Source organism: Thermothielavioides terrestris, chromosome 3, assembly GCF_000226115.1.
Source record: "Thermothielavioides terrestris NRRL 8126 chromosome 3, complete sequence".
Taxonomy (NCBI): domain Eukaryota; kingdom Fungi; phylum Ascomycota; class Sordariomycetes; order Sordariales; family Chaetomiaceae; genus Thermothielavioides; species Thermothielavioides terrestris.
In genome coordinates this window covers 190,707-213,415 of record NC_016459.1, presented here as the reverse complement: position 1 = coordinate 213,415, position 22,709 = coordinate 190,707, and the positions used below count along the sequence as shown (strand labels likewise).

Below are 22,709 nucleotides of genomic sequence, written 5' to 3'. Positions count from 1 at the left end.
ACCAGTGGAAAAAGCTGTTACTGAGCCCGGCGGGCTGTCAGGGCTCATAAACATGGGCATTGTAAGGCTCGAGGTTGCCTTCGACACAGGAGATGGTGTGTGGGGAGGCCCGGCCATTGGATGCTTCCTGCGCAGCTGCCGCCTCGTTTCGAGTATCCGTCTCCCGCGTTCGACCCACCTGGTGCATCAGGCAGAGTGATGCAGGCAGGTGGTGCGCAGCGCTGATCGGTGGGTGGGGGGAAAGCTGAACGAGCACACATTGCCGGTAGTGTCTGGTTACACAGCAGGAGGTGAAATTTTCACGACATGGATGAGCCACATCAGCAGCAGTTTCCCCTTCCCCTTCTCTTACGTCAACAGTATTCAGCTGTGGCCTCGGCTGGCTGAAGAGCTACGCAACTTGACCCTCGAGACCAAGACAAGCGGGCCGTGAGTGGCTGCTGTATCTTTAACCGTCGGAGCCGGTGGACGGGATAAGGGGCCTCTCGGCCAATACTAGCCCATCAGGCGCCCAACAAGCGCACTCTCTTCCACAACCTTCCACTTCGATGCATCTAGGTAACACCATCCGCGTAGTGGATTCTGACAGTCTCTTGGTGCGATGGCAGGTAGCCTACGCATTGAGATAACGAACTTGAATCCATGCGCGAGCGGCTCCTGCGTCCAACTATCTCGACCAGAACATGACCAACTCATCAAAATCGGCCTCCGTTAGGGCTTTATCGTCTTTCTCGCTTGCCTCTGACTTCCCCTCTAGTTTGAGCAGTCGTCGCCTCGTGGAGGCAGCAGAGCGAAACAGCCGCGTCGCTTCGTCCTCAGAGCCGGCCGAGAACAAGGCCTTCGCCTTCAGAAACGAAGTCCGGGCAATCTCGGGGGCATATTTGTCGGCATCGACATTCCAGACCTTGAGAGCCTGCCCGATGAAACCCAGAGCCTCGTTCAGAAGCCCCTTGCGGATGCAGTGCTGCGCCATCTTGTGACACACGTCTGCTGTCCGGTGGTGATGATTACGAATGGTGGACTGGTACTGCTTCAGGGCCCTGCTGTGTAGGTCCTCGCTCTCCTGAATTCTTCCCTGTGAAAACCGCACGTTCCCAAGCGCGTGGAGAAATCTCCCGGTCCTGTTGAGGTCAGTAACAGTCCCTCGTGATCTCTTGCTTAATGACTCAGCCGGGCCATGGGAAGGGCAATGCACCTGAAGCTGTGGGTATCCATGTAGCCATAGAGCTCCTCGCGGTCGGCCAGACCCAGCTCGAGCACCTCAGATGCGCTGTCCAAATCGCCTTGGAGCCAGTGCGCCAATCCGAGGTTCACAAGCGCGAGCGAACGTTTGTCCTTGGTGTACCCGGGTATCTTCTCGTACTCGCGCGCAGAAGTCGCAAACGATTCCTCGGCCTTCTTGTACTCGCCGGCCATCATCCACACGATGCCCATTTGGTTGTAGGACCGGGCAAGTCGTTCGTCGACGGTTCCCGTCTCGGCCGCGATCTCCCGGCGGATCTCGAAGAAGCGCTCCGTGTGTAAGCGGCACGACGCGGCATCGTTGGTCTCGTTTGCCACCGCTCCGAGCGCGTAACGGATATCCGACTCCAGATCCCGCGTGTCGATGTTGTCAATACCTTGGCATAGCTCCAGTGCGAGCTCGAGCAGCGGTATCTGGATACGCGATTCGCCGCGTTCATGTTGGTACCTTGAGTTGTTGGTCCTCGTCAGCCGTTTGCCGGGCAAGTTAGAGAGGGATCACCTACCAGCCTGCGCGGTTGAGTAGCGTCGCGAACGCCATGTCGAGAGTCTCGTCTCCCGGTTCGATATAGCGCACGTACATGTCACTCAGGCTCGTAACATGCTGATACAGCTTCTCGGATAGCTCCCACAACCTGACATCGTGTCCGCCTACCGCCGTCGCCGGCCACGCGGCTGAGACTATGGCAACGGCATTCGCAAAGACATGGTGTAGCCGTGCGGGAGCCATCTTGCCCCTCACGACATCCTGCGTGACTCGGTGGAGCCAGTACTCGGCCAGCTCCTTGTTGTGCCGGATGAGCGACGAGCCGATAAGTTGCTTGCGCGCCGCAAAGAAGGCTAGCCGTTTCGTGGGGAACTCGGGTATGAGGTTGTCGATCGCGCCCGCCTCGTGCGTCAGCAACGATTCCTGGATGCAATCTGGGTCCAGGAACGAGGCCACCTCTAACACCGCCCTGGCCGACGCAGAGAGCTTCTCGATCGCCCAGACGGTCGACAAGCTGCCACGCGCTGACTCCCGCAGCGGCTGCAACACGGTCCCGTGCACGTCGGCCGCCTCCTCCTTATCGTCATACAGCTCGAGAAATTCGGCGTACGAGAGAAACTCGAGCCGGATGATACCGGCCATCTGCGCCAGGGCCAGGGGAAGGCCGCCGAGCCTCGCTCCGATCTGGCGCGCCTCGTCAAGGTGGCCCGCGATGCCGGTGAGGCTCTGGACAAACTCGGCCGCCTCGTCGGTGCTGAAGGACTGGATGTCAATCTCGGTCGTCTGGGGCGAGAGGCTCGTCCTCGCCAGCGGACTCCGGCTGGTGATCAGAACGGCGCCGCTAGCCACGATGTCCCGGTAAGGGGCAAGGATGTCCGGCTCGTCGGCATTGTCGAAGATGACCAGCCATGAGGCGGCGACCCTCCCGGGATTGCTTGCACCATGATCTACCTTGAACGGGTTACACAGCCACTCGATAGCAAGCCCCCTGTTGATTACCTTGTCGTCCGGCTCGTTGGGGTCCTGGATTCCGAGCCGAACGGCAATCTGCGCGAGGTCCGACTCGAGCTTGGATGTGTCCTCCGCTCGGACCCAGAAAATGGCGTCGAAGGCGTCTTGTCGGCTGTAGGCGTACTCGACCGCCACCTCGGTTTTCCCGAGACCGCCCATGCCGCATAACAGCCCGACCCGTATTCGATCCGGCTGGGAGGACACCAAGAGATCCCGAGAAGGGAGGAGACACTTGTCCAAATCCTCCAAGACCTTCTGCCTCCCAAAGAAGCTTTTGTTTCTGACCAACGTCTCCATCATGAAGCAGGGGATCCGGGGATCTGCTTGCTTGATCGAGAAACTGTCCAGGAGGGATTCAATCTCCCCCCGGCTGCTCGATCCCAGGTTTACGTAGGTTGACGTGTTTGGATTTGAAGGGTAGGAAGATACGGGTACCGGAAGCTGCCTTGCGAGCGCTGTGGGATTTGGATATTAGATTGCCAAGTTTGCGCAAAGAGTGCCTAATGAAGGCCCGCACGCACCTTGCCTAACATCCTCAACGCCAAGGCTCTCCATCGATAAGCCCGAGCTCGCGCTGCTGGCTCGATGTATTCTATCTGTTCTGCATGTTAGGGTGGAACTCGTACCGTGTTGTGAGACGACTCTTCATGGAGATGCTCGCTCGCTCGTAATGAGCTGCCAGCGCTTACCGCGAGAGAGTTGGCTTTCCAGGTTTTTTGGTGCCGAATTGATGACCGAAGCAAGCCAATCCCCAATCGGCCTCAACGGTTTTCCGTCGGAGTCACTCATGGAAGGGAGCTGCAAGTGGTCTAAGTCCACCCCGAGGCATTGCTCGGTTCTGGTCGCGATGGCACAGAGGCTTTCATCGACAATCTGCAGACCGTCATCAGCGCATAGGTTAATACCGTGCATCTGCCCATTCGCCTGACAGAGCGCACCGACGCTGTTTGGTGTTAGGCTGTCTGTTACCGGCGCGTAGCAAGTGAGTCTAGGCAAACACATAGAGAGGGAAACACGGTCCCGCTTACGATGATCTTCTTGGTCTTGGATCTTCGCAAAGCTGCAGATTCTCGTATGCGGGTGACCTTCTGTTCGAACACGGACAGCATGTCGACTCTCAGATTCGTCCTGTTGAACCGATGGGCCAGGTCGGCCAAGATATGGCTGCTTTCCTTGAGCCTCGTGAGGCACTTGTTGCTAAGCAACCCTGGAGCATCATCAAGCTTCATGATGCTGACAAGTCTTTCGCCGAATGCGTGGTTACCGACTCCTTCGAGCAAATGGGGCGTTCCGAGGAACACGAGGCCGCTGATGGAGACGAGAAGTTGTGAGTATCTCGAATAGTGCATATTGGCAATACACAGTGCCTGCGTTAGATACCATTGTTAATATTTGGCGTTTGGGCGGCGAAGACGGGAAGGGTGAAGTACCTGCTTCAACATGGCGCCACCCAGCCCATGGGAGATGAAAAGCAGTGGCTGTGGTGCCTGTAGTTTCCGTTGCTGGCAGTTAGTAGCTGGCTCATGTCCCCTGTGATCGACATAGTGGCTCGCTGAGCTCAATACAATGTTCGGCTCGGCCGAGGCTGCCACTTACACTGAGCTCGGTCACGAAGGCTTGGAGAGCCGTGAGTAGGCCCGGTCCCTCTTCCAAAACATGCTGCCAGGTAAATTGGTCGTCGTAGGGGATGTGGTGCTCGTAGCCGACCACCGTGACACCTTGTTCGAGCTCGGCGAGGAAGTCTGCCCACGGCGTTGTCGAACATATTGCCCAGGCATCGCTTTGCAGCGTGCCAACGCCGGGAATGAGTATGAGACTTGAGGTTCCGCGTCAGAAATATCTGGCTAGTTAGTTGGAGGCGCGGCCGGGTAAGGAATCCCCCGTCCACGGTCTGGGTGATGAGTGCAGGAGCCTTACTAGACATTCTGTCCGGCTTCCCTAACCACCCGAAGCCGGCGGAGACGGGGTTGAGCCGTCCCAGAAAGTTCTTCAGGGGCCATGGTGTCAGTTTAGACCGGAATGTGTAGTGCAATGAGATACTGGAGATGGAGAGATCGGAACGCCTTGCCCGCAGTCTCAAGGGCCCGCATCCGAGCTGTGGATCTGAGGCTCGGAGGGTGAGAGGGGGGTTTTATCTGGAAGCATGCGGGGTGTCTTGCACTGCATTTGTTTGGCTTGTCTGACATGCGTCTCCCCCCCGTTACACAGCACGCGCCATGGAGACACCTTAGATTCGCGTGTCAAGCCAGCTGGGACCTGGTACTCACTACAACATCATCTACGCTGTGCGAAACTCAAGACTCCAGAGAAGAATATATAAGTACACAGTGAAACAGTTGCTAGTGTGGCTCAGACTACTCGGTAACCAGTGGTATTTGTTGAGGCGCAGCTGATCAAGGAAGCGAGATCAGTCTGGGCGCTGTGAAAACACGTTGCCTTGCACTCTAGGATATTTCTCGAGAGGCGCGAAGAGCACGAAAAACCTCGAGTCAATGCTTTCCCGCGGGGGTTCACCGGCCTGGACACGTGGGTTGTAAAAGCTTCCGTGCGGTACCGCTGGTTCGCAGACCCCCCAGTCATCAGCATGGTATGTCGTTAAAATTGTGTCGAAACTCGAGACAGGACCCAGCTCTCCTCCACTCACCTTGGACTTTGGCCGACGAGGATTCGCCGCTCTTGAAGATGAGCACTTCGTCCACAGTCTGATCGGGCAAGTAGTACCACTTGTGCCTGTCGCTATGGTGGACTTGCAAGTTCTCCGTCGCCCAATCCGTGTACACAATGTCGCCGGGCATCAAATCGGCTTCGCGGTCCACCGTTCGTGCGTCGCAGATTGCCAGGGGCCAGTCATTCAGGGGTCCCCTCAGTGGGAACCAGGTGCTGTACCAGTCTGAGGGTTAGTCTGTTGTCCTTCTCGGCCCAACATGCTATGGTCTGACACTAATAGATGGTAAGACTTGCTTGATTAGCTTCCAACCACCGGCAATGATCTCATCGGCTTGGTCGGGATACATGACTCTCAACATTCTCTCGCCTTCTTCCGGCGTGAAGTCTGATGTTCATTGGAGGGATGGTCAACACCCGTATTCTGTCTGTTGTTGTCTAAGTGGGCTTATAGACTAAGGTACTGACCGATGTGGGCCATGTTGGTAGGCTGGTCGTGGTCGTAGTCCTTCCCTGTCGAGACTGGGAAGCTTGCATGGCGACGGCGAACCTTGGACAGCAACATCGTGGGTCGGCGTCGGTGATATTCGACAAATGGACTAGGGCAACTCACCGAGAAGTCGAGCGCCACAACATGCTGGGCACTCAAATGTTGTTTCAGCTTCCGACAGAGCGCGGGCAGCAAAACATGGGCGATCTTGTTGGCGTCTTCGTAATCTTCGTACGAGAGCGGAGACGAGAACGCCATCACCTCGAATCCACATGTCTCAAGCCTAAGATCGCTTCTCCCTCTCATGCTGGCCACCTGGATCAGATGCGCCTCGCGGAGGATGTTAGACTGCGCGAGGCCATCTCCGGGAGGAAACCGCAGACTGTACGGTTTCTCCTCGTCGTAGATCGACGATCGCTGGAGAAAGTACATGGTGGCATGTACAGACTCGCTCTCGTTGGCACTGGCCATCTGGTCGTGAAGGTGTCCTGTAGCTATCTTGTGATGGCAGCTTCTGTTTCGATTTTTTTTCTTGTTCTCTTTTTTACTCCTGAGCATCCGAAGGGAGCGCACAAATCCGGTCATTTTGGTCGGAAGAGCGAGGCAAGCTGGGCTTGTTGCTGGTGCTTCCGATGGAGCGGCGATCAACACACGACCCGCAGACATCACGGGATGCCGATCAGCTCAACAAGAGCCAAGAACATGCAGCCTTCTCAAAACTCTCAACTAGGCCAGCGGGGTGAGCCACGGAGGGTGGTGTCACAACAGCCAAAGGGGGTGTATGGCATGCTGCCGTGAGTGGAAGGAATTTTGCATCCCGCACAACCTGTTGCACATGACTCGGAGCCATTGGTCTATAACGGCCCACGTTATGCACACGAGCACATTGCTCTGCCACTCTGAGGAGGCTGGCATCATTGACCTCGCCCAGCTGCACGCCGTGGATGTGGGGGGCTTGGAGAGCCGCATGGATGCATTCTGTCCTTCGCACCCGCCTTCGATTCTTGCTTCGAGCCCAAGACCATCCGCTCACCATCAGTCTTGCTCCATAACTCCAACACGCACACATAGCACACTCAAGACGTGCCACGCTACCCAGAACCCTCTGTAAGTAACCCGGAGTCCATCAGTGGCCATCCTGACTATTCATTTCTCGCTGACGTCAACTTAGTTGCTTCAGCCCTTGACTCCGTGCGCCCAACAGCACCAAGAGTTAGAATGGAGCCAGCTGCCCAACCCAGAAAGCCTGCAAAGGCCCAACCCTGGAAGGAATACTGGCTTGCCATGACGAAGGACAGCCAGCCGCCTGCTCCCGGAGGTACTCGGCATGGCTTCGCAAAGGGTCAGATTGTCATCATGGATGGGAATGCCAATGGCCATTCGCTCGACCTCATTACTCAGAGTGCAGTCGTGCGGAAGCCAGGTGAAAACTAGGTAGTGATTGAGAGGCTGACTGTCGAGGAATGCGGGCATCTGGATTAGCGCGTAGGAGAGGCTGTCGGTGAGCGGCTTTGTTAGGATTAGCTATCGAGTTTACTTCATTCCTCAGGTGTTTTTTCTTCACCGAAGCTGCGTGTTCCTAATCCTGCAGGTGTGCCCTTCGCCCGCTTGAAGCTTCCCACTTTCACTTCTTTGCGCCATACAGCTTTCCGACCTCTGGTGGAAGTGCTGGTGCGTCGGTGAAGAACACGATGATTCTGCAATCGATGCTCTCTCGCAGCGGTGCGCTGCGCGGAGCCTCTGGGTTGGCAAATGCGGCATGTGGACAAGCTGCGCCAGTTTTAGCCCAAGCTCAAAAGGTTGCCCATCTGTCAGAGGTTTGGCGTATGTGTGCCCAACACCTACCGGCGTTGAGTCCCTTTTCCGAATCAACACTTTTGAAGATCAGGATCTCGTCGGGCCGTTGTTCTGGGAAAAACCACCATTCCTGGTTCTCGTTGTAATGAACCAGAACATCCTCGGAGATCCAATCTGGGTAGACAACGTCTGTTGCGACGCCATCATGCTCGGCATCGAATGTACGGCTGTCACATACGGCCAGCGGCCAGTCTTGCACCGGATGCTTGAGCGGTCTCCAGGCACTGTCAACCCGGCAAAGATAAAATCGTCAGTGGCATAACGCGCTCAAGGGAGGCGGCGTTTAACTTGGGAAGGGGCACAAACTTCACGATGGCCCAGCCTTGTGAGATCACCTCGTCAGCCCTCGGACCATACAGCGTCCTGATCATACTGATTGCGATGTCAGGAGTGAAGTCTGCCAAGGGGAAGTCAGTCTCAAATGCCATTATCACATAAGAAAGGACGAAGATGATCATCTACATGCCCACGTGAGCCATGTTAGCTGGCTGTGCATGTTCAAAGTCGACACCGGTTGAGGTCGGGAAGTTGATGTCTCTGCGCCGAATCTGATATGTTCCCTAGTTAGCAAAGCCAGGCATAGCCGACCACATTGGCAATCAACATCACTCCCGGGTCTCCTGGGTAAGGTACTCGCCGAGAAGTCAATAACACGTGTATGGCGAGCGGCCGGGATACCGGCCTTGACCGCCTCTTCGACCTCCGCACAGTACACATCTTTGACTTTCAAGAAATCTTGAAAGTCTGCATAGTCCATAGAGGTTGAGAATGGCGCCAAGAAAAACCCGCATTGATCGAATCCGACGTTCGTGCCGCGCAGGCGGGCGTTCCGGACTCTGATCAGCTGCATGTGTCCCTCGATGTTGGACTGAGCGAGATTTCCCGGAGGTTGGAATCGCAACCCGTAAGGCTTGACTTCAAAATAGTGATCAAGTCTCGATAGGAAGCCTAACTCAGCCAGTACCTCCTCCTGGTCGAGATCAGATAATTGTCAATATGAAAGTCGACCGGTCCAGTGAGCCAAAGTGAAGGAGCCAGGCTTACCCCCCGTTGAGACATGTTCTCACTAGGCAAGTATTATTGAATGAAGTGATCCTAAAGAAGAGAAGGGAGAAAATAACTTGTCTGTGTAAGAAGGAAGAAAGGTAATGCGGGGAAATGATCAGGGAAACAGCTTCATACTCCTCGTCTCGTGCGCCCACGTGCGTGAGTGCGACGTGCAGTCAGCTCCTAATCGAGCCCAACTCCCACTTCCTCCGCCCCAGCCTGCCGCTGTCGTCACCTTGATTCAGCTTTCCTTCCCCGCCCTCACTCACTTTTAACTACTGAGTTAAAAAAAAAAAAAAAAAAAAAAAAAAAAAAAGAAGAAGAAGAAGAAGAAGAAAAGAAAACAAAAGAAGTCAACTCAATGGCCAGCTTCCCTCTTCTCGCTTATGACCGTCGTGATGTGTCACGCGCGACCATTGCGTGCATTCTCATCGCCTGGCAAGGTTATTGTGCAGCTTGTTCTGCCTCATGACCAGGCTGCAGGCCATTGACGCCACGCTCATGATAAGAATGGTGATAAAGACAAAACGGAGGGACTCTAAGTAGCCGCCCTGGACTGCGGCTCGTGTCGGCGGATCCAGTTCCCACACGGCGTCGAAGTTCCTCCGGATGCGCTCGATGAGTTTATCGATCTCTCCGCCGCCACCTAGTCGTCGGTGGAGATCTGCGATGAGGGTGTTCTGGAAAACGACGGAAGCCAGAGTGATGCCGGTAGAGGACCCGACAGCCCGGAAGGCAAACGATGCCGAAGTGGCTATGGCGTGCTCAGAATGCTCCACCGAACTGATGAGCGCCAGCATAGTTGTCACCAGCATGGCGCCGAACCCCAGTCCCACCATGCCAAGATAGAAAAAGGGACACCAGGACGGCGTTTGCCCATCTAGCGTGGCAGCCAGAGCCGATGCCGTGACCAGGAAGACGTGAGCTGCGGCCGAGAGATAAACGTAGTTACCCGTCACCTTGATCAGCACCCCCGCGCCGTACGCACCGATAGCAGTACCCATGCTCTGGGGAATGAACCGCAGACTGGCGTGAGTGGGGTCGCTCCCCCGAACCTGGAGGTAAATGGGGATGTAGTACATGGTTGCGAAGGCTGCCATGTGAGCGAAGAAGTAGGTAAGGCAGGCCGACCAGACGTTGCGATGCATCAGGAGGCCGAGTGGAATGATCGGCTGCGCAGCATGGCGAAGTTCGATCAACAGGAATAAGGCGAAAAGAGCGGCGGCGAGGACCATGGTGGACCACACCAGTGGATGGGTCCACGCCACCTCATTGCCTCCTGCGTTAAGGCCTACCAGCAACAGGACGATGGCGAGGACAAGCGAGACAGAGCCGGCATAGTCCAGCCGGCTCCCGTGGTCTTTCTTGGAGGGCTGCGACGGGATATCGGGGACCACAGCGCAGAGCACGAGGCCGAGGACAACAATGGGTAGCTGGGCGAGGAATGCCATCTTCCAGCCAAACCATTTGTTGAGCAGACCACCCACGAGGCCGCCAAGCCCAGTGCCGCAGCCCATCGCGATGTTGTTGATGCCTTGAACGACGCCGCGCCGCCGCAGAGGCACCAAGTCGGCGCCGACGAATGTCGAGGTGGCGGTCGTCGCGCCTCCTCCAGCCCCGGCAATGGCACGGCCGAGTATGAAGACCCATTCCTGAGAGGCGATCCCGCAAAGCAGGGTGCCGATGCCGAAGACGACACCAGCCGCCAGGAGCCCCCGCCGTCGTCCGTAGATATCAGTCCATCTTCCTGCCAGGGGCTGGGTGGCAGCGGTTCCTACTAAATACGCCGTCCCAATCCAGGAGAGGTTGTTGAACGACGAAAAGGACGTCGAGATAACGGCGGTGAGAGTGGCGACAATGGTCGAGTCTACATTTGGGAAATTATAGCGGTCAGCACTTATTCTTGTCCTCGGTCAAGAAAAAAAAATAGGAAAAGCAAATAAAAAAAAAAGCAATCCAATTGAGCTAGCGCTAGCAGAAGAATAGTATTTAAGATGAAGATACGGTGGCTAGGCCAAATGAACCTCACCCAGAGCTGTCAAGACGACAATGATCTAGCGAAAACAATCCGTCAACTCGCCATCAGGGGCACCACAGCGGACGCGATTCGTACCCATATGCTCCCAAACACCACGGCGAGACGGGTGCTGCTTAACTCGTCGTGGTCGGGGTCAGCAGCGGTTGGTTCGTGCTGCTGGGAGTTGTATGCCCCTCCTAGGAGAGGTTGTCGCTCCGCATTCTCGGCTCGTTGCTGAGCGTAGGTGGCATTATCCATGTTGGTAGGCCCTCGCCGAGAACAGGAAGAACCGGGAGGTGGAGAAAGCGATGGCGCTAGCAAAGGGCTCTTTGCCAGTGTCCACGGCTTGAAAAGTTGGTGTGCGAGAAGTTAGCTGTTGGGTCTTGAAATTGCCAACGCACCACGGACCTCCTGGGCTGCAAATTCATGCCTTTTTTTGGTCTTTTTTTACGAGGGGGTTGGGTGGGGTTGGGGGGTACCCGAGCCGGTCACCGGAATGGAATGGAGAAGGCACATCGACGGAAGGGAGAGGGAAAAAAAAGGCAAAGGCTGCTGTGTAACCCGAACGATGCAACCACCCCACAGCCCACAGCAGAGAGGGACACGGGCCCGGCCAAGCGCAAAAAGTGAGGCCAGGTGTCAGTAAGGTAAGGTAAGGTAGGTGCCGTATGTAGAGGTACCTGTAGTCATCCACTGCGCAGATCTTAGCGATTGAAGACACTGCGATTTGAGTCCTCAAGAGCGACACGTTCAGTTGCGATGTCGATCTTGTGGATTGAAGTGGAGGACCTCCGTTCCGAAAACCTCCCATACCCTGCGTGGTAGGTACCTACTAGGTACCTTACAGGTACCTGTAAGTGTCGGGTAGTTGCTGGCGTGTGTAGATGGAAGAGACGGGAGAGCGGCTGGGCTGGGCCAAGTGGCTCGCATAAAATCTCAGGTTCCATGGAGGATGGTTGGGAAGGCGCCGATCCCAAGCAATCAGCAGCCCGGTGGTTCCGACATGACCTGAGGACCAGGGAGTCACTGTCCAACATCCCCCAGCTCGTGCACTCCAAGCCCCCAGCCACCGAAAGTCCGCCAAGTCCAAACCTCGATCTCGCGACCAACAGGTCTGTGGGAAGTGGCACTTTCAAACAACTGCAATTTCAATTCGGGAACCTCGCCCACGGAGCCCCTTCCCTCAACCAGTATCGCTGAGTCTCGACGTCAGTCGAAGCCTGAGCAGCGAAGTTTCAGTTGTTTCAACCCTGACGGTCGACAGCAACCATTCCTCAGAGTTGTCCAGCGACTTACGTGCGCCACAATGGCGTTGTTCCGTTCCTGCCTCGACCTTGTCATGGAAAAGTTGCGGGCAGTGCGCCCTTCGCCTTCCCGGGGGTGCACGGCGCCGCGCATGTCTCTGTCAGCCGCCGACACCGACATCACCTTCATCCGCGGACCGATCAATTACGCTGCGGTTGGCGCTATCCCAGTATGCAGCGGCTCTAGTTCGCCGTGATGGAAGGCTTGTTGATCGATTTAACTTTGTAGTTTGAACCCGGCGCAGTGGATCCCGCCCCGCATTCTCTGATCACCGTGGTCGCCGCCGAGGAAGCAGTGCCGGTCAGCCCACAATGGCTCGACGATTACCTCGCCAGGATGGAGGAGGGCTGCGACGTCTATCGAAGAGACCTCTTCCTGGATGGTTTATTAGTCCTCACCAGCTCTGAGCATGGGGGGCACGATCCTGCCACAGAGTTCCGCAGACACCTGGAGGTGCTCGGCGCCAGCTGGCTGCATGTCCGAAGTGACAAGGGCCTCCTTCACCGTCTGCCACCGGGGCCGTACATGTACATAGATAAAGCCCTCAAGCCCGTCTACCGGCTCTACGATGATGTACAAGGGTCGTTTCTCACAGCCCTGAAGCCACGGCTCACCTGGTATGTGCCATCCGCAACTCTTATCATCTCCAAAGCAATGCTCGGCTCACCATCATGGAGGCATGACACGGTCCCATATTCGCAACTTCGAGCCGCTGGAACTTCATACGATTGCCTCAGTGTTGCGGTGCCTGCAAGGTTTCCGGGGAGCGTGCAATCATGCGCCCCACGGCTGCGCGTAGTGGTGAAAGACCTCTACCGCATGAAGGGGTTGAAGACATCGCTCAACAACCGAGCGTACTACGACTTTAGCGAGCCCGCTGATTCCACCGCGGCTGTAATCAGCTCACTCGCCCGGGACGGCGCACACATCCTGGGCATGACGAAACTGAGCTCCATGATCGCACGCGAAGAGCCGCTGGACGCGGTGGATTTCCACACCGCTTTCAACCCCCGAGGAGACGGATATCAGTCACCGGCTGGCAGCAGCAGTGGCAGCGCTGCCGCGGTAGCTGCCTACGACTGGGTTGACTGCGGCATTGGCAGTGACACCAGCGGAAGTGGGCGGCGGCCAGCGCTGGCCAACGGCGTCTGGCAGTTTCGCCCGTCGCACGACCGTGTTGATCTGCGCGGCATGGTCGTCACCTACGCGCAATTCGACACACCGTGCATCTTTGCGAGGGAGCTCCGACATCTGAAAACCGCGCTGCGATCTTGGATTCCCGAGAGCGGAGGCGGCCAGACCCACGCGGACCAGCGCATGCCTGCTGACGTGCCCTCCTACGAAATCGTATACCCGCTGGACTATCTTCCGGTGCCGAACCAAGAGCAGATGGCCTTGATTGACAGTTTTCTTAGCGACGCCGCGTCTCACCTTCCCGCCACAGTCCGGAAGATCTCGATCCGAGAGACGTGGAAATCCAGCCACCCCGTGGGTACCCCCGACGATGTCGACGAATACCTCCGCGACGTCGTCACCCGCACCTACTACTACGCCTTTTATCACTCCAGCGATGAGTTCCGCAACAAGTACGCCCAAGCACACGATGGCCGGCCTCCCTACGTGATCCCGTTCGTGCAGCGCCGATGGGCAAAAGGAGCAGCAGTCACGGCGGCGCAGCACCAGGAGGCGACGGACAGGTTGAAGGAGTACAAAGAATGGCTGCTGCGCACCGTGTTTTATCAAGGCGGTCAAAATGAGAAGGAGAAGCAGAAGCAGGTTCTTGTCCTCCTTCCCATCGGCAACGTCGTTCCGAACTATCGCGACACGCCTTCGCCTTCGCCTGAGGAACAGTCTGCCCTGGACGAGCTGTTCCTGCCGCCGATTCTGGGGGCCCCAGACATCGCGGTGCCTATTGGCGACGTTCCCTATCAGTCCAGGATCACGGGGCAGACGGAGCATCTCCCTGTGGTGGTGAATTTCGTGGCGGCCCCGGGACGGGACTGGGAGTTGATCGCTGCCGTGGAGAAGATCATGGCGCTCTCGGCGCGGCCAACGGTTGTCAGGACCGGGAAACGCATGTTTGAAGCATCTTGAGAGAGGGGGGAATGGCTTGAGTGAGGAGCGGCTGCGCCGTCTAATTCAGTGGTCAGAGCTGCGATGCCGTTCTGTCTTTTTGCAGGTTAGGATGGTTGGGACAGGTCAGTAATGCACTCTGCACACATCCGTTGCGGTGTGTGGGCCTAAGCAACTACCAGCCAACATGAATGAGCAATCATCATACACTGCAGTTCGCTGCACGGTACCTACATGCCTGATGATGCCGTTGGTGATCCGCGCCGAGCGTTCGTGCCGTGGGCCGTAGCGTGTTCAAATAGGTATCTTGTTGCGTCTGTAGGCCTTGGTGAGTCGAGCACACAATTTCCGGGACACATTTTTCTACCGACGAAGAGACTAAAGCGCTCGCTCGTTTCTGTCCTTTGGATATGTACTCACGTCCAGATGGTCCGGGCCTTGAGCGGGAGACAGAGGCTGAGTGCTACTTCCGTGCAGATGAGGAACTGTTGTTGCTGCTTGCGCTCGGAATAGCATGCATCATTTGATGGCGGCGAGGATACGGCGCAGGGCGGCCAGTCGGAGTCGGAACTTGGCGAATCCCAAAGGCCTAGGTGTCGAGTGCCCGGGGCCTATCCGTACCTCCCATGGTCTGGAACGCCAAGATAGCGGCGCGGCCCGTGAGACTGAATAAACTCGGAACCTCAGACGCTGGCAACATCCGGGTACAGGAGCCAGAATGCGGGGCCAAGCGAGTGCAACCCGGGAAGGAAATCAGAGGATACAGCGACAATGTAAGGACCGACCACACAGCTGGCTCCTAGGGGCCAACTGTGTGTTTGAGGGGCTGGTTTGGAAGGTTATGCAAGCAGAGCATTGCTAGTGTGCTTTGTTGTTGCGTCCGGCGGGGGATTTTCTCCGAGATCTGCTGCCTCCGGCGGGTTTGAACACCCCTGTCGTGGAGTGTCTCCTTTGCATCCCTTTGCAAGATCTGCGTTCCGTGACGGGGCATTGACCATGCCGCCCTGACTTGTGGTTTGTCACCCTACACTACGATCTCTGACTAGCGCAACAGGAACTCCGGCATTTGAATGGGAAATTTCTTCCCCATATGATCGGCGGTTACAGTGGTCGCACCGCTTCATGGCGCGCAATGCACCGGCCGCACCGCTGACACCAATCCCGGTGTCCGGGTCAACAAAGGGGGAGGGGAGAAGGAACACGGCAGTTGGCAGCAGCAACGAAGCGACCGGGTTAAGGAAGGCCGTTTTATAGACGGCAGGTTCCCGAGCCCCGACGCGGAATCACCCACCAAACCAATCTTGGCTTCTCCATCTTGTTCCGTGGGACCAAGGCCCATGACCTCTCCTTCTTGCGTTCCTCTCGTACTCGCCGTCTAGTGTCCTGCTCGGCACTGAGACCGATGCTAATGGGTCCCAAGTTTATTCTCGATCACGCCGATTACGGGCCACAGCTCAACGTGCTCGTGTGGCTGCTCCTCTCTCTGTCGGGCCTCTTCCTGTTCACCCGTCTCTACCTCAAGCACAGTCAGAAGCGGGGCCTCTGGTGGGACGACTGGATCCTGCTGGCCTCCTGGCTCGCCCTGGCCGCAGAGGCCGGTCTGACTGCCTACCTCGTCAGCCTGGGCTACGGCAGGCAGCTCATCCCCCTGAAGAATCTTGCGCGCTTCGGCCTACCTTCCAACGTCCTGTCCACCCTGCTGATCATCTCGAACCTGTGGGGAAAGACGTCGTTCGGCATGACGCTGCTGCGCATCCCCGTCCGGCGGATGAGGGTCTGCGTGTGGTTTATCCTGACCTCGCTCACGGCCATCTTCACGCTCAGCGTCGTTCTCGTCTGGGTCGACTGTCTCCCGTTCAGGACACCTAAGGCGTGCGTTCCGATCGATGTATCGACAAGGTACAACGTTTTCTCCTGCGGTAAGGGGGTGTCGCAGTGCGGACTGGCCGCTAGAGGCAAGGGATGGCTGACACCCAGGTCCCGTCAGTATATTCGGCTCTGGTGGATGTGGCGCTCGCCTTCCTCCCTTGGAAATACCTGCTGGGTCTGCAGATGAGCAAGAAAGAGAAAATCGGCGTCGTGGTAGCCATGTCCATGGGCTTGCTGTAGGTACCCGCTGTCCTCCTCATTTGGCGGGTCTGTGTGGTGGCCGTTCTCGCTGACCGCGAGGGGCAGTGCAGGGGCAACAGCCGCCGTCAAGGCAACAACGATTCCCAAAGTGAACGTTCCTGATGCAAGTCAGTCTCGTCGGCCTATTCGCTGGTTATCGCAACGGGGAAGTGCTGACACGCATCGCATGCAAAGGGGGAAGCATCCCGCTGGTGGCCCTGGGGACGGCGGAAGCGGCAGTCTGCATCATGGCCGCTTCTATCCCGATCCTGCGGGCGCTGGCGCGAGGGAGTTTCCGCCGGGGCGCCCCGCAAGGATACTACGGAACAGGCTATCCGACCACCACGATGGCTGATAACGCGACGGGCCGGACCGTGTCGGTGGTGCTGCCGGTGCCACAGCCAACGCGGACTCAGCAGACACGCCAAGGTCTCGGCGGGCGAACGGGAAGCAGCGCCGATGTCTTGGGGGACGAGCTCACTGCCGGAAACGCGGCTGCAGTCGGACCGCCGCCCGGTGCCAATGAGGACGTGAGCGACGATGAGCGCATCGAAATGAGCCGGTACCAAATGCGGCCGCAGAGCCCAGTCGACTTCACGCGCTCAGCAGGCCATGCCGCATGAGTGGAGGGGCAAAGAGTGATTGCAACATTTGCCTCGATGCGACAGCGCCATGTCCGGACGAAATCACACGGCACTGCGAATAGAAAACAAAAGCACAGCGCCCACAGCCCGGTTCGTTGCTTGAGCGGCAAAAAGCCAATAACCCGAGCCAGCAACCGCATGAATGGCAAACGACACGGACATGTGCCATATTCCAAGCCGCGGCCATTTTCCAAGTCGTGGACTGGCCCAGTTTCCCTTGCAAACAGACTTCCGACGACGATAGCGAGGTGAATTGGCCCGTCGCTTTTTCATGACAGTTGTTTTTCCCCGCTCTCCTTCCTCCTCTCCAGTCCCTCTATCCTGATCTTCCAGCTGTCCCAAAAGCTCACGACTGACCAGACTCTGTGGCGCTTCAGGACCAACCTCGGCGACGCAGCGCTCGGGATTGAGAGTGACATTGCGAACCTTTCGACGACAGGCTCAATGAGGAACTTGTCTGTCCAGGCCGAGTCTGGCTCGCACCCGGACGACGGCCATTTTGTTTTTTTCCATTTTTGAGGACTCCTTCTCTAGTCAGCCGCCCGGCACAGACACGGTGTCATGCCTTGCAAGCCGAGACTGCGTCCCGTCCTATGAGATATTCCAACACTCACGGACAGTTGGAGGAATACATGATGCTGGGGAATTTCGACCCTGAGGGAATAGCTGGAGCCGATCAGCTGGGAACGGTCGGGAGATATACATGCTTGATCTTACAGCTTGGGCCGTGCGGAACGAGCGTGGCTGGGCGCAACCCGTCGAGCAATCGGAGCGATGCAGGCGCGGAGGGCGGGGTTTTGATGCATGTTATTGAAACGCTCGGATAGAGAAAATCTGGTTGTGTAACGCCCGAGGTCCGGGTTGGGCTCGCTCACGATGCCCGGCCATTACCGGCAAACTCAAAATGTCGACGTTCGTCGCTGTATCTCCGATCACGCGGCGCTCCGGGCTCGCCTAGTCGTCGAAGTGAGACTGCACGTGATGGGTCATGGCCGCGACGTCCCCTCGGAAGTCGCCGCACACAGGACATGTCGGCTCTTCCGGCTCCAGCGAAGGCGTCTTGGTGGTTTGATCGTCGCCGGCCGAGGAGGCGGCGTCTGCGCCTGCGGACTTGCTTGCCTTGCCGCGCTTTCGCGCAGGCTTGATGTAGGCGTCGAGGCCGACCAGCTGAGTGGGCAGCGGCTGCTCCTCTGACCCGCGACCTGGCCGGTTACGGTGTCGACCTCGCCGGCCCGACACGCCGGCAGAGCCTGGCCCCGTTGCCATCTCTGCTTCCGGTTCCAGGAGCTCCTGGACGGTTTCCCCCGGTTGGAAGAGGGACACGGTCGCGGCAGAGTCCCGGGCCATGCTCTGGACGCGGCCGACCCTCCCATCGGCGAGGCGCACCTTGATCCCTCGTGGGTGGTTGCCCCTGGTCAGGAGCTGCGCGACCGTGCCCTGGACGGTGCGGCCCGTGGGCTGGTCGGCCTTGAGCACTATGTTGACGAGTGCGCCCGGTAGCACCTCTCTGGTGGTAGGGACGCTGTGCATTTTGGAAATTGCCGGGTTTGCGAACGATGAGATTTAAGGCGGTGGCTATCGAGCCTTAGGGGGGGACGATGTGGTTGGCCCCCTCAGCTTCAATCTGTGAACTGATGGTCGTGAACTCACAGCAAGCGAACTCACGGCAAGATGCGACCTCGAGGCTCACGTGATCACGCGTGCCCACCGACCTCGGTGGGGTCATCTACCCCGGCAGTTGAGTGATTCCTTGAGTACCTTACCTAACCAGAAAACGACCCCCTGAACAACCAACCCTCAAGCCACCAAACTTACCGGTTTCTGCCACCTTCCAGGTTCTTCACCTTCCTTACACTCCCAGACCACCACGCAGTTCATCACCAGATTCATTCTCCTCCTCTGTTGCATTCTGCATCCCACACAACACGCTGCGCAATAGATGTTTATCACAGTAAGAAGGAATTAATGGCTCCGATACCTAGGTAATTACTCCGTACCTCCCCTATCACGAGCCGGCCAAATGAGTCCTTACAATCCCGACGCCATACCATGTGATTGCCAGCCTGGACCTCATACCCATCATGTGCGCCGTCCCAGAACCTTGATCCCAACCCCCATCAGCCATATTGTTGTCCGTATCCCCGCGGATGATCGCCACAGAAGAAGCAGGCAAGATCAGACAACCACATCATCAAGACCGCGAGAGAGGCGAAACAGAAAACAGGAAAAATTGAAACAGGAACAGAATGGACGGAGGACTCTCCAGTGCTCTTCCCTCCCGCCCAAAACCATCGGCAATGTTGCTGGCCCTTTGAACGCCACGCGAGCCTGTCTCGCTTCTTCTTCGGGGAAGCGGGGTCGGCAGTCTGTGCAGACGCGTGCTTCTGGTTTAAGAGCTGCTTCAGTTGCTCGGTCTGCTCAACATCTGCATGCTCTTCTCGAGCTGTTGCTTTCCTTGCTCAAGCTGTTGCTTGGTGTTCTCGATCTGCTGCTTGCCCTTCTCGAGCTGCAGGAGATGCAGGTTGTTTTGCTCGATCAGCAGCTTGTTCTGCTCGATGAGCAGCTCGTTCGCTTGACGCAGCTGCAATAATGGGTGTGGCGCAGTCAGTAGGCAGGTCTTGTCGGTCACGACCGGGGACAACTTTTGGGGGGGGGGGGGGGGGGGGGGAAGGAAAATACTTCGGCGTTTTGCTTCTGCAGCTCCTGGACGAGAGGGTCCGTCTGCTGCTGGTGCCTGTGCTGGTTGTCTCTCATCGCCCTCACAAGTGAGCGCAGACCATGCACGTCGGACCGGAGCCTTCTCGTGTCGTCAATATGGTCGCGCCGCATCTTCCCCGTATCCTGAACCACCGCCTGGCGAACAGCCCGATGCATTTCGCTGCTCTCTCCACGAAATGCGGGGTTGTACATTTCCTTGCACTCATCAATCTGGGCCTTGAGCGCCAAGTTCACGCCCTCAAACCGGCGGCACAGATCGTCGACCTGCTCGGTGTGGAGCGCCTCGACCTTCTTTGCCTCCTCCATGTCCTTGTAGAGGGCGTTCAACTTGGGGTCGTTCCGGGCCCACTCCTCCATCCGGGCCGCGACGGCCTCAGCGAGGGCTGTGGCGGCAAGGGCTGTGGCGGCAGGACCGGGGGCGGCAAGGGCGGGGCCGGAGAGGCTGGGGCCGGAAAGGGCGGGGGCGTAAAGGATGTTGACCGCTGTCGGCTTCGGCTTCGCTCTCAACTTTAATGGCGACCTAGATGTTTTTCCCCCATCAGCACGTTACAGAGCTGAGCAAGTCCGGCTTCAATCAAATCGCTGGCACTCCCCCATCAGTCCCACTGTTCCTTGTGCCTTCATCCCCAGACATAAGACTGAGTCGGCAATGGGCAGTGCGGCGCTCCGCTGGCGTCATTCACGAAGCATAGTCGTGTAGCCAAAGCGGTCTTGCGCCTCAGTTGTCTTTCGACACCGCTAGTCCACCCTGGTGTAGTCCGGTCTGGATCGTCTCCCTGCATGCAAAGCTATTGAAGGGCCAAGCTTTGCAATCCGGTTCGCGGCCTGCCGCCGAAGCGGTAAGACTGATGGGGCTTCCTGTCCTGCATATTGACCCGTTTAAACCGGCTCCTGCGTCCTGCGGCCTTACGAAGGGCCTTGACGCAGCTCATCGCGAGTTAAAGCACAGCACTACAGGGATGCCCGGGCGGATGGTGCCTGGCCAAGCAACACCCTGACGCTCTGGGAGGCAGGAGTTCTGTACCTCGGCGGATTGAAGACGTGGGGAAAGACTTACGCTTTGGCGGTCGTCGCTGTCCAGGCCCGCCGGCGGCGAGGCGGGCGTGTCGGCCCGGCACCGGCCGACAAACAGGCCGCACTCCGACGGAGTGCACTTGTCTGAGTCCGACATTTTGTCGGACTGCGGGAACGGGCGCGGAGGGGGCGGGCGAAGCGGGCGAGGGCGAAGCGGGCAAGGCGAGAGGGCGAGGCGGGGAGCACGGCTGCCAGAAGGTCGGTCTGTCGTGATCCGATGGTCAGTTCAATTATCTCAACGACACAAGTGAGGCGAGTGGGAAGTTTGGCAAAGAACAATTGAGAAGTCGAACAAAATGAAAAATTGTGACTGCTCGTTTTGGCGCCCCGAGCGCGGAGAACAGTGGCAGATTGTCAGTCTCTGTGGTTGGGAGACCAGAGGACTTACCAGTGTGGTTGGCACAGGCTTTTGTTGGTGGAAGATTAGGAGAGCGAAAATAGAAGAAGTGGAGAGGAAAGGTTGAGGAAATGGAAGAGGTGGGAAGGATTTTAGGAGACGAAAAAAAACGGATGCGCCAAAGCTGGTGCAGAACAGGGGAGTGCAGCGAGCTCACCAGTGCGGTTAAGACAGGTTTTTTGTCGGGGGAGACTGGGAGATTGATGCAGGAAGAAGCGGGAAGAGGGAAGGTTGAGGAAATAGAGGAATTGGGAGGAAGAATTTTGGGAGAAGCTAGAATTAGGTTAATTAGGTTGAGGAGAGAGGAGCACTGCGGACTTGCCAGAGGCTGGGGCAGAATTTTTCTGGGTGGAAGAAGATCGGGTGGGTGGAAGATTGGGAGAGAGTGAGAATGAAGAAGCAGAGGAGAGAGAAGGTTGTGGGAATGGAAAAAGTGGTGGGAAGAAGGAAGTGGCGGGAAGAATTTATTTGAGAGCCAGATCGAGAAATAGCAAAATGGGGTGAACAAGAAAATGGAACCATTGTGGAAAATTTTGAATAGAGGAACAAAAGCAGTGAATAACAGGCTTGTTCTGCTGCGTACTTACGCGTTTTGAATAGCAGAACAATAGCAGTGAATAACGGGCTTGTTCTGGCACGCACTTGCGCATCGAGTCCACCCGACACCGCAGCCCGGGACCAAGAAGGCGGAAGCATGGTAAAGTTTTGAATAGAGGAACAATAGAAGTGAATAACAGGCTCGTTCTGGCGCGTACTTACGCAGTCAAGTCCACCCCGGTGGCTACCGCAGCCCGCGGCGGGGAAGCAGCCTGGGAAGCTCGCAACTGGCCGACAGCCGAGCCGTCTGGAAATGCAGAGCTGAGTGCAATAAAGCGGAAAAAACTGGGCACGCACCTTCGAATTTGTTGCCCCAGATTGGTTCCGAGGTCTTCTGCAGTCGGCGTTGCGGAAAGTCTGCTCGGGCTGCGCGCTGAGAAAGCGAGAGAGAGAAATTTTGAGGATGGTGGATAGGAGTTCTCGAAGCAAGAAGTCAATTTCCGGGAGGAAACGAAAAATCGGTTGGCCGGAGGCAACGAGAAAACTGGGTGCTCCGAGGCAACGAAGAATTGGTTGCTCGGGAGAGGGGTAAATGCTCCTGGTTGAAGGAATAAAAAATCGAGACCGGCTGGCAAAATCCTCACTGCAGAAGATAGGTTTAGCCAAGTTGCTGGTTCGAGAAGTGCGGTCACACAGCTATTGTCCCCACTGTACGGAACAAAAATGGAATCGTCGTCGCCATCGAGTCACCACAAGCCAGATTGCTTACCCGACTTGCAGTTTGCAGAATGCATCGGGATGTGGTCGCCCAAATTGTGATTGAGAGCTCAATGTGAAATGCTGTCCTATATTCTGGGGTGATAAAAGCAAGCAGCAAGAGGCGCTATTTACCTTCTCACTTGCATAAACAAGGTAGACGATGGCAGCTGCGATTGAGTTACACACGTCGGTAGTCCCTTATATTCCCTTTCCCTCAATGATCCGTGGTTGAATTTGGTTGAGTGCTTAGCCTCTGCTGCCCGTCCTCGTCCAGCTCA

General features: G+C 57.0%; 9 protein-coding genes across 9 annotated transcripts; 2 read left to right on the top strand and 7 right to left on the bottom strand.

Annotated features, from left to right (window-relative positions):
* Positions 1-37: 37 nt before the first annotated feature.
* Positions 38-4,089, bottom strand: THITE_2144808 (uncharacterized protein; the record flags this gene model as incomplete). Its single annotated transcript, XM_003653733.1, has 5 exons — positions 38-67; positions 1,103-1,121; positions 1,319-1,690; positions 1,749-3,181; positions 3,769-4,089. The coding sequence occupies 5 exons, from the start codon at positions 4,087-4,089 to the stop codon at positions 38-40; spliced, it is 2,175 nt and encodes a 724-aa protein (XP_003653781.1).
* Positions 4,090-5,147: 1,058 nt separating this feature from the next.
* THITE_2088932 (uncharacterized protein) lies at positions 5,148-6,365 on the bottom strand (the record flags this gene model as incomplete). Its single annotated transcript, XM_003653732.1, has 5 exons — positions 5,148-5,296; positions 5,385-5,630; positions 5,718-5,792; positions 5,873-5,954; positions 6,018-6,365. 5 exons carry the CDS (start codon positions 6,363-6,365, stop codon positions 5,148-5,150), a joined length of 900 nt encoding a protein of 299 aa, XP_003653780.1.
* A 1,153-nt stretch (positions 6,366-7,518) lies between these two features.
* Positions 7,519-8,733, bottom strand: THITE_2050501 (uncharacterized protein; the record flags this gene model as incomplete). Its single annotated transcript, XM_003653731.1, has 5 exons — positions 7,519-7,664; positions 7,740-7,975; positions 8,058-8,167; positions 8,222-8,311; positions 8,404-8,733. Coding segments are annotated over 5 exons (912 nt in total), but the record flags the coding sequence as incomplete, so codon positions are not given.
* Positions 8,734-9,226: 493 nt separating this feature from the next.
* THITE_125655 (uncharacterized protein) lies at positions 9,227-11,073 on the bottom strand (the record flags this gene model as incomplete). The annotated part of the gene is made up of 2 exons (XM_003653730.1): positions 9,227-10,665; positions 10,875-11,073. 2 exons carry the CDS (start codon positions 11,071-11,073, stop codon positions 9,227-9,229), a joined length of 1,638 nt encoding a protein of 545 aa, XP_003653778.1.
* Positions 11,074-12,456: 1,383 nt separating this feature from the next.
* On the top strand, positions 12,457-14,214 carry THITE_2049603 (uncharacterized protein; the record flags this gene model as incomplete). The annotated part of the gene is made up of 2 exons (XM_003653729.1): positions 12,457-12,737; positions 12,798-14,214. The coding sequence occupies 2 exons, from the start codon at positions 12,457-12,459 to the stop codon at positions 14,212-14,214; spliced, it is 1,698 nt and encodes a 565-aa protein (XP_003653777.1).
* Positions 14,215-15,395: 1,181 nt separating this feature from the next.
* THITE_2116320 (uncharacterized protein) lies at positions 15,396-16,445 on the top strand. Its single transcript, XM_003653728.1, has one exon. The coding sequence runs from the start codon at positions 15,602-15,604 to the stop codon at positions 16,247-16,249; it is 648 nt and encodes a 215-aa protein (XP_003653776.1). The 5' UTR covers positions 15,396-15,601; the 3' UTR covers positions 16,250-16,445.
* A 1,391-nt stretch (positions 16,446-17,836) lies between these two features.
* On the bottom strand, positions 17,837-18,583 carry THITE_2116319 (uncharacterized protein). Its single transcript, XM_003653727.1, has one exon. It carries the CDS (start codon positions 18,474-18,476, stop codon positions 17,901-17,903), a length of 576 nt encoding a protein of 191 aa, XP_003653775.1. The 5' UTR covers positions 18,477-18,583; the 3' UTR covers positions 17,837-17,900.
* A 111-nt stretch (positions 18,584-18,694) lies between these two features.
* On the bottom strand, positions 18,695-19,876 carry THITE_2116318 (uncharacterized protein). The gene is made up of 2 exons (XM_003653726.1): positions 19,626-19,876; positions 18,695-19,527 (listed from the first exon to the last, which is right to left on the bottom strand). The coding sequence occupies exons 1-2, from the start codon at positions 19,818-19,820 to the stop codon at positions 19,348-19,350; spliced, it is 375 nt and encodes a 124-aa protein (XP_003653774.1). The 5' UTR covers positions 19,821-19,876; the 3' UTR covers positions 18,695-19,347.
* Positions 19,877-20,009: 133 nt separating this feature from the next.
* On the bottom strand, positions 20,010-22,267 carry THITE_2170542 (uncharacterized protein). The gene is made up of 3 exons (XM_003653725.1): positions 21,895-22,267; positions 20,722-20,926; positions 20,010-20,184 (listed from the first exon to the last, which is right to left on the bottom strand). Exons 2-3 carry the CDS (start codon positions 20,833-20,835, stop codon positions 20,038-20,040), a joined length of 261 nt encoding a protein of 86 aa, XP_003653773.1. The 5' UTR covers positions 20,836-20,926; positions 21,895-22,267; the 3' UTR covers positions 20,010-20,037.
* Between the last annotated feature and the right edge of the window lie 442 nt (positions 22,268-22,709).

What these genes read in the sequence shown, in the direction of transcription:
- THITE_2116320 (XM_003653728.1), top strand. Translation starts at nt 15,602, where the DNA reads ATGGGTCCCAAGTTTATTCTCGATCACGCCGATTACGGGCCACAGCTC.
- THITE_2116319 (XM_003653727.1), bottom strand. Translation starts at nt 18,476, where the DNA reads ATGCACAGCGTCCCTACCACCAGAGAGGTGCTACCGGGCGCACTCGTC.
- THITE_2116318 (XM_003653726.1), bottom strand. Translation starts at nt 19,820, where the DNA reads ATGCATCGGGCTGTTCGCCAGGCGGTGGTTCAGGATACGGGGAAGATG. An exon ending in TGCAGAAGCAAAACGCCGAA is followed by an intron (nt 19,528 to 19,625) that starts GTATTTTCCTTC and finishes CCATTATTGCAG; the next exon opens with CTGCGTCAAGCGAACGAGCT.
- THITE_2170542 (XM_003653725.1), bottom strand. Translation starts at nt 20,835, where the DNA reads ATGTCGGACTCAGACAAGTGCACTCCGTCGGAGTGCGGCCTGTTTGTC. An exon ending in ACAGCGACGACCGCCAAAGC is followed by an intron (nt 20,185 to 20,721) that starts GTAAGTCTTTCC and finishes AAAAACATCTAG; the next exon opens with GTCGCCATTAAAGTTGAGAG.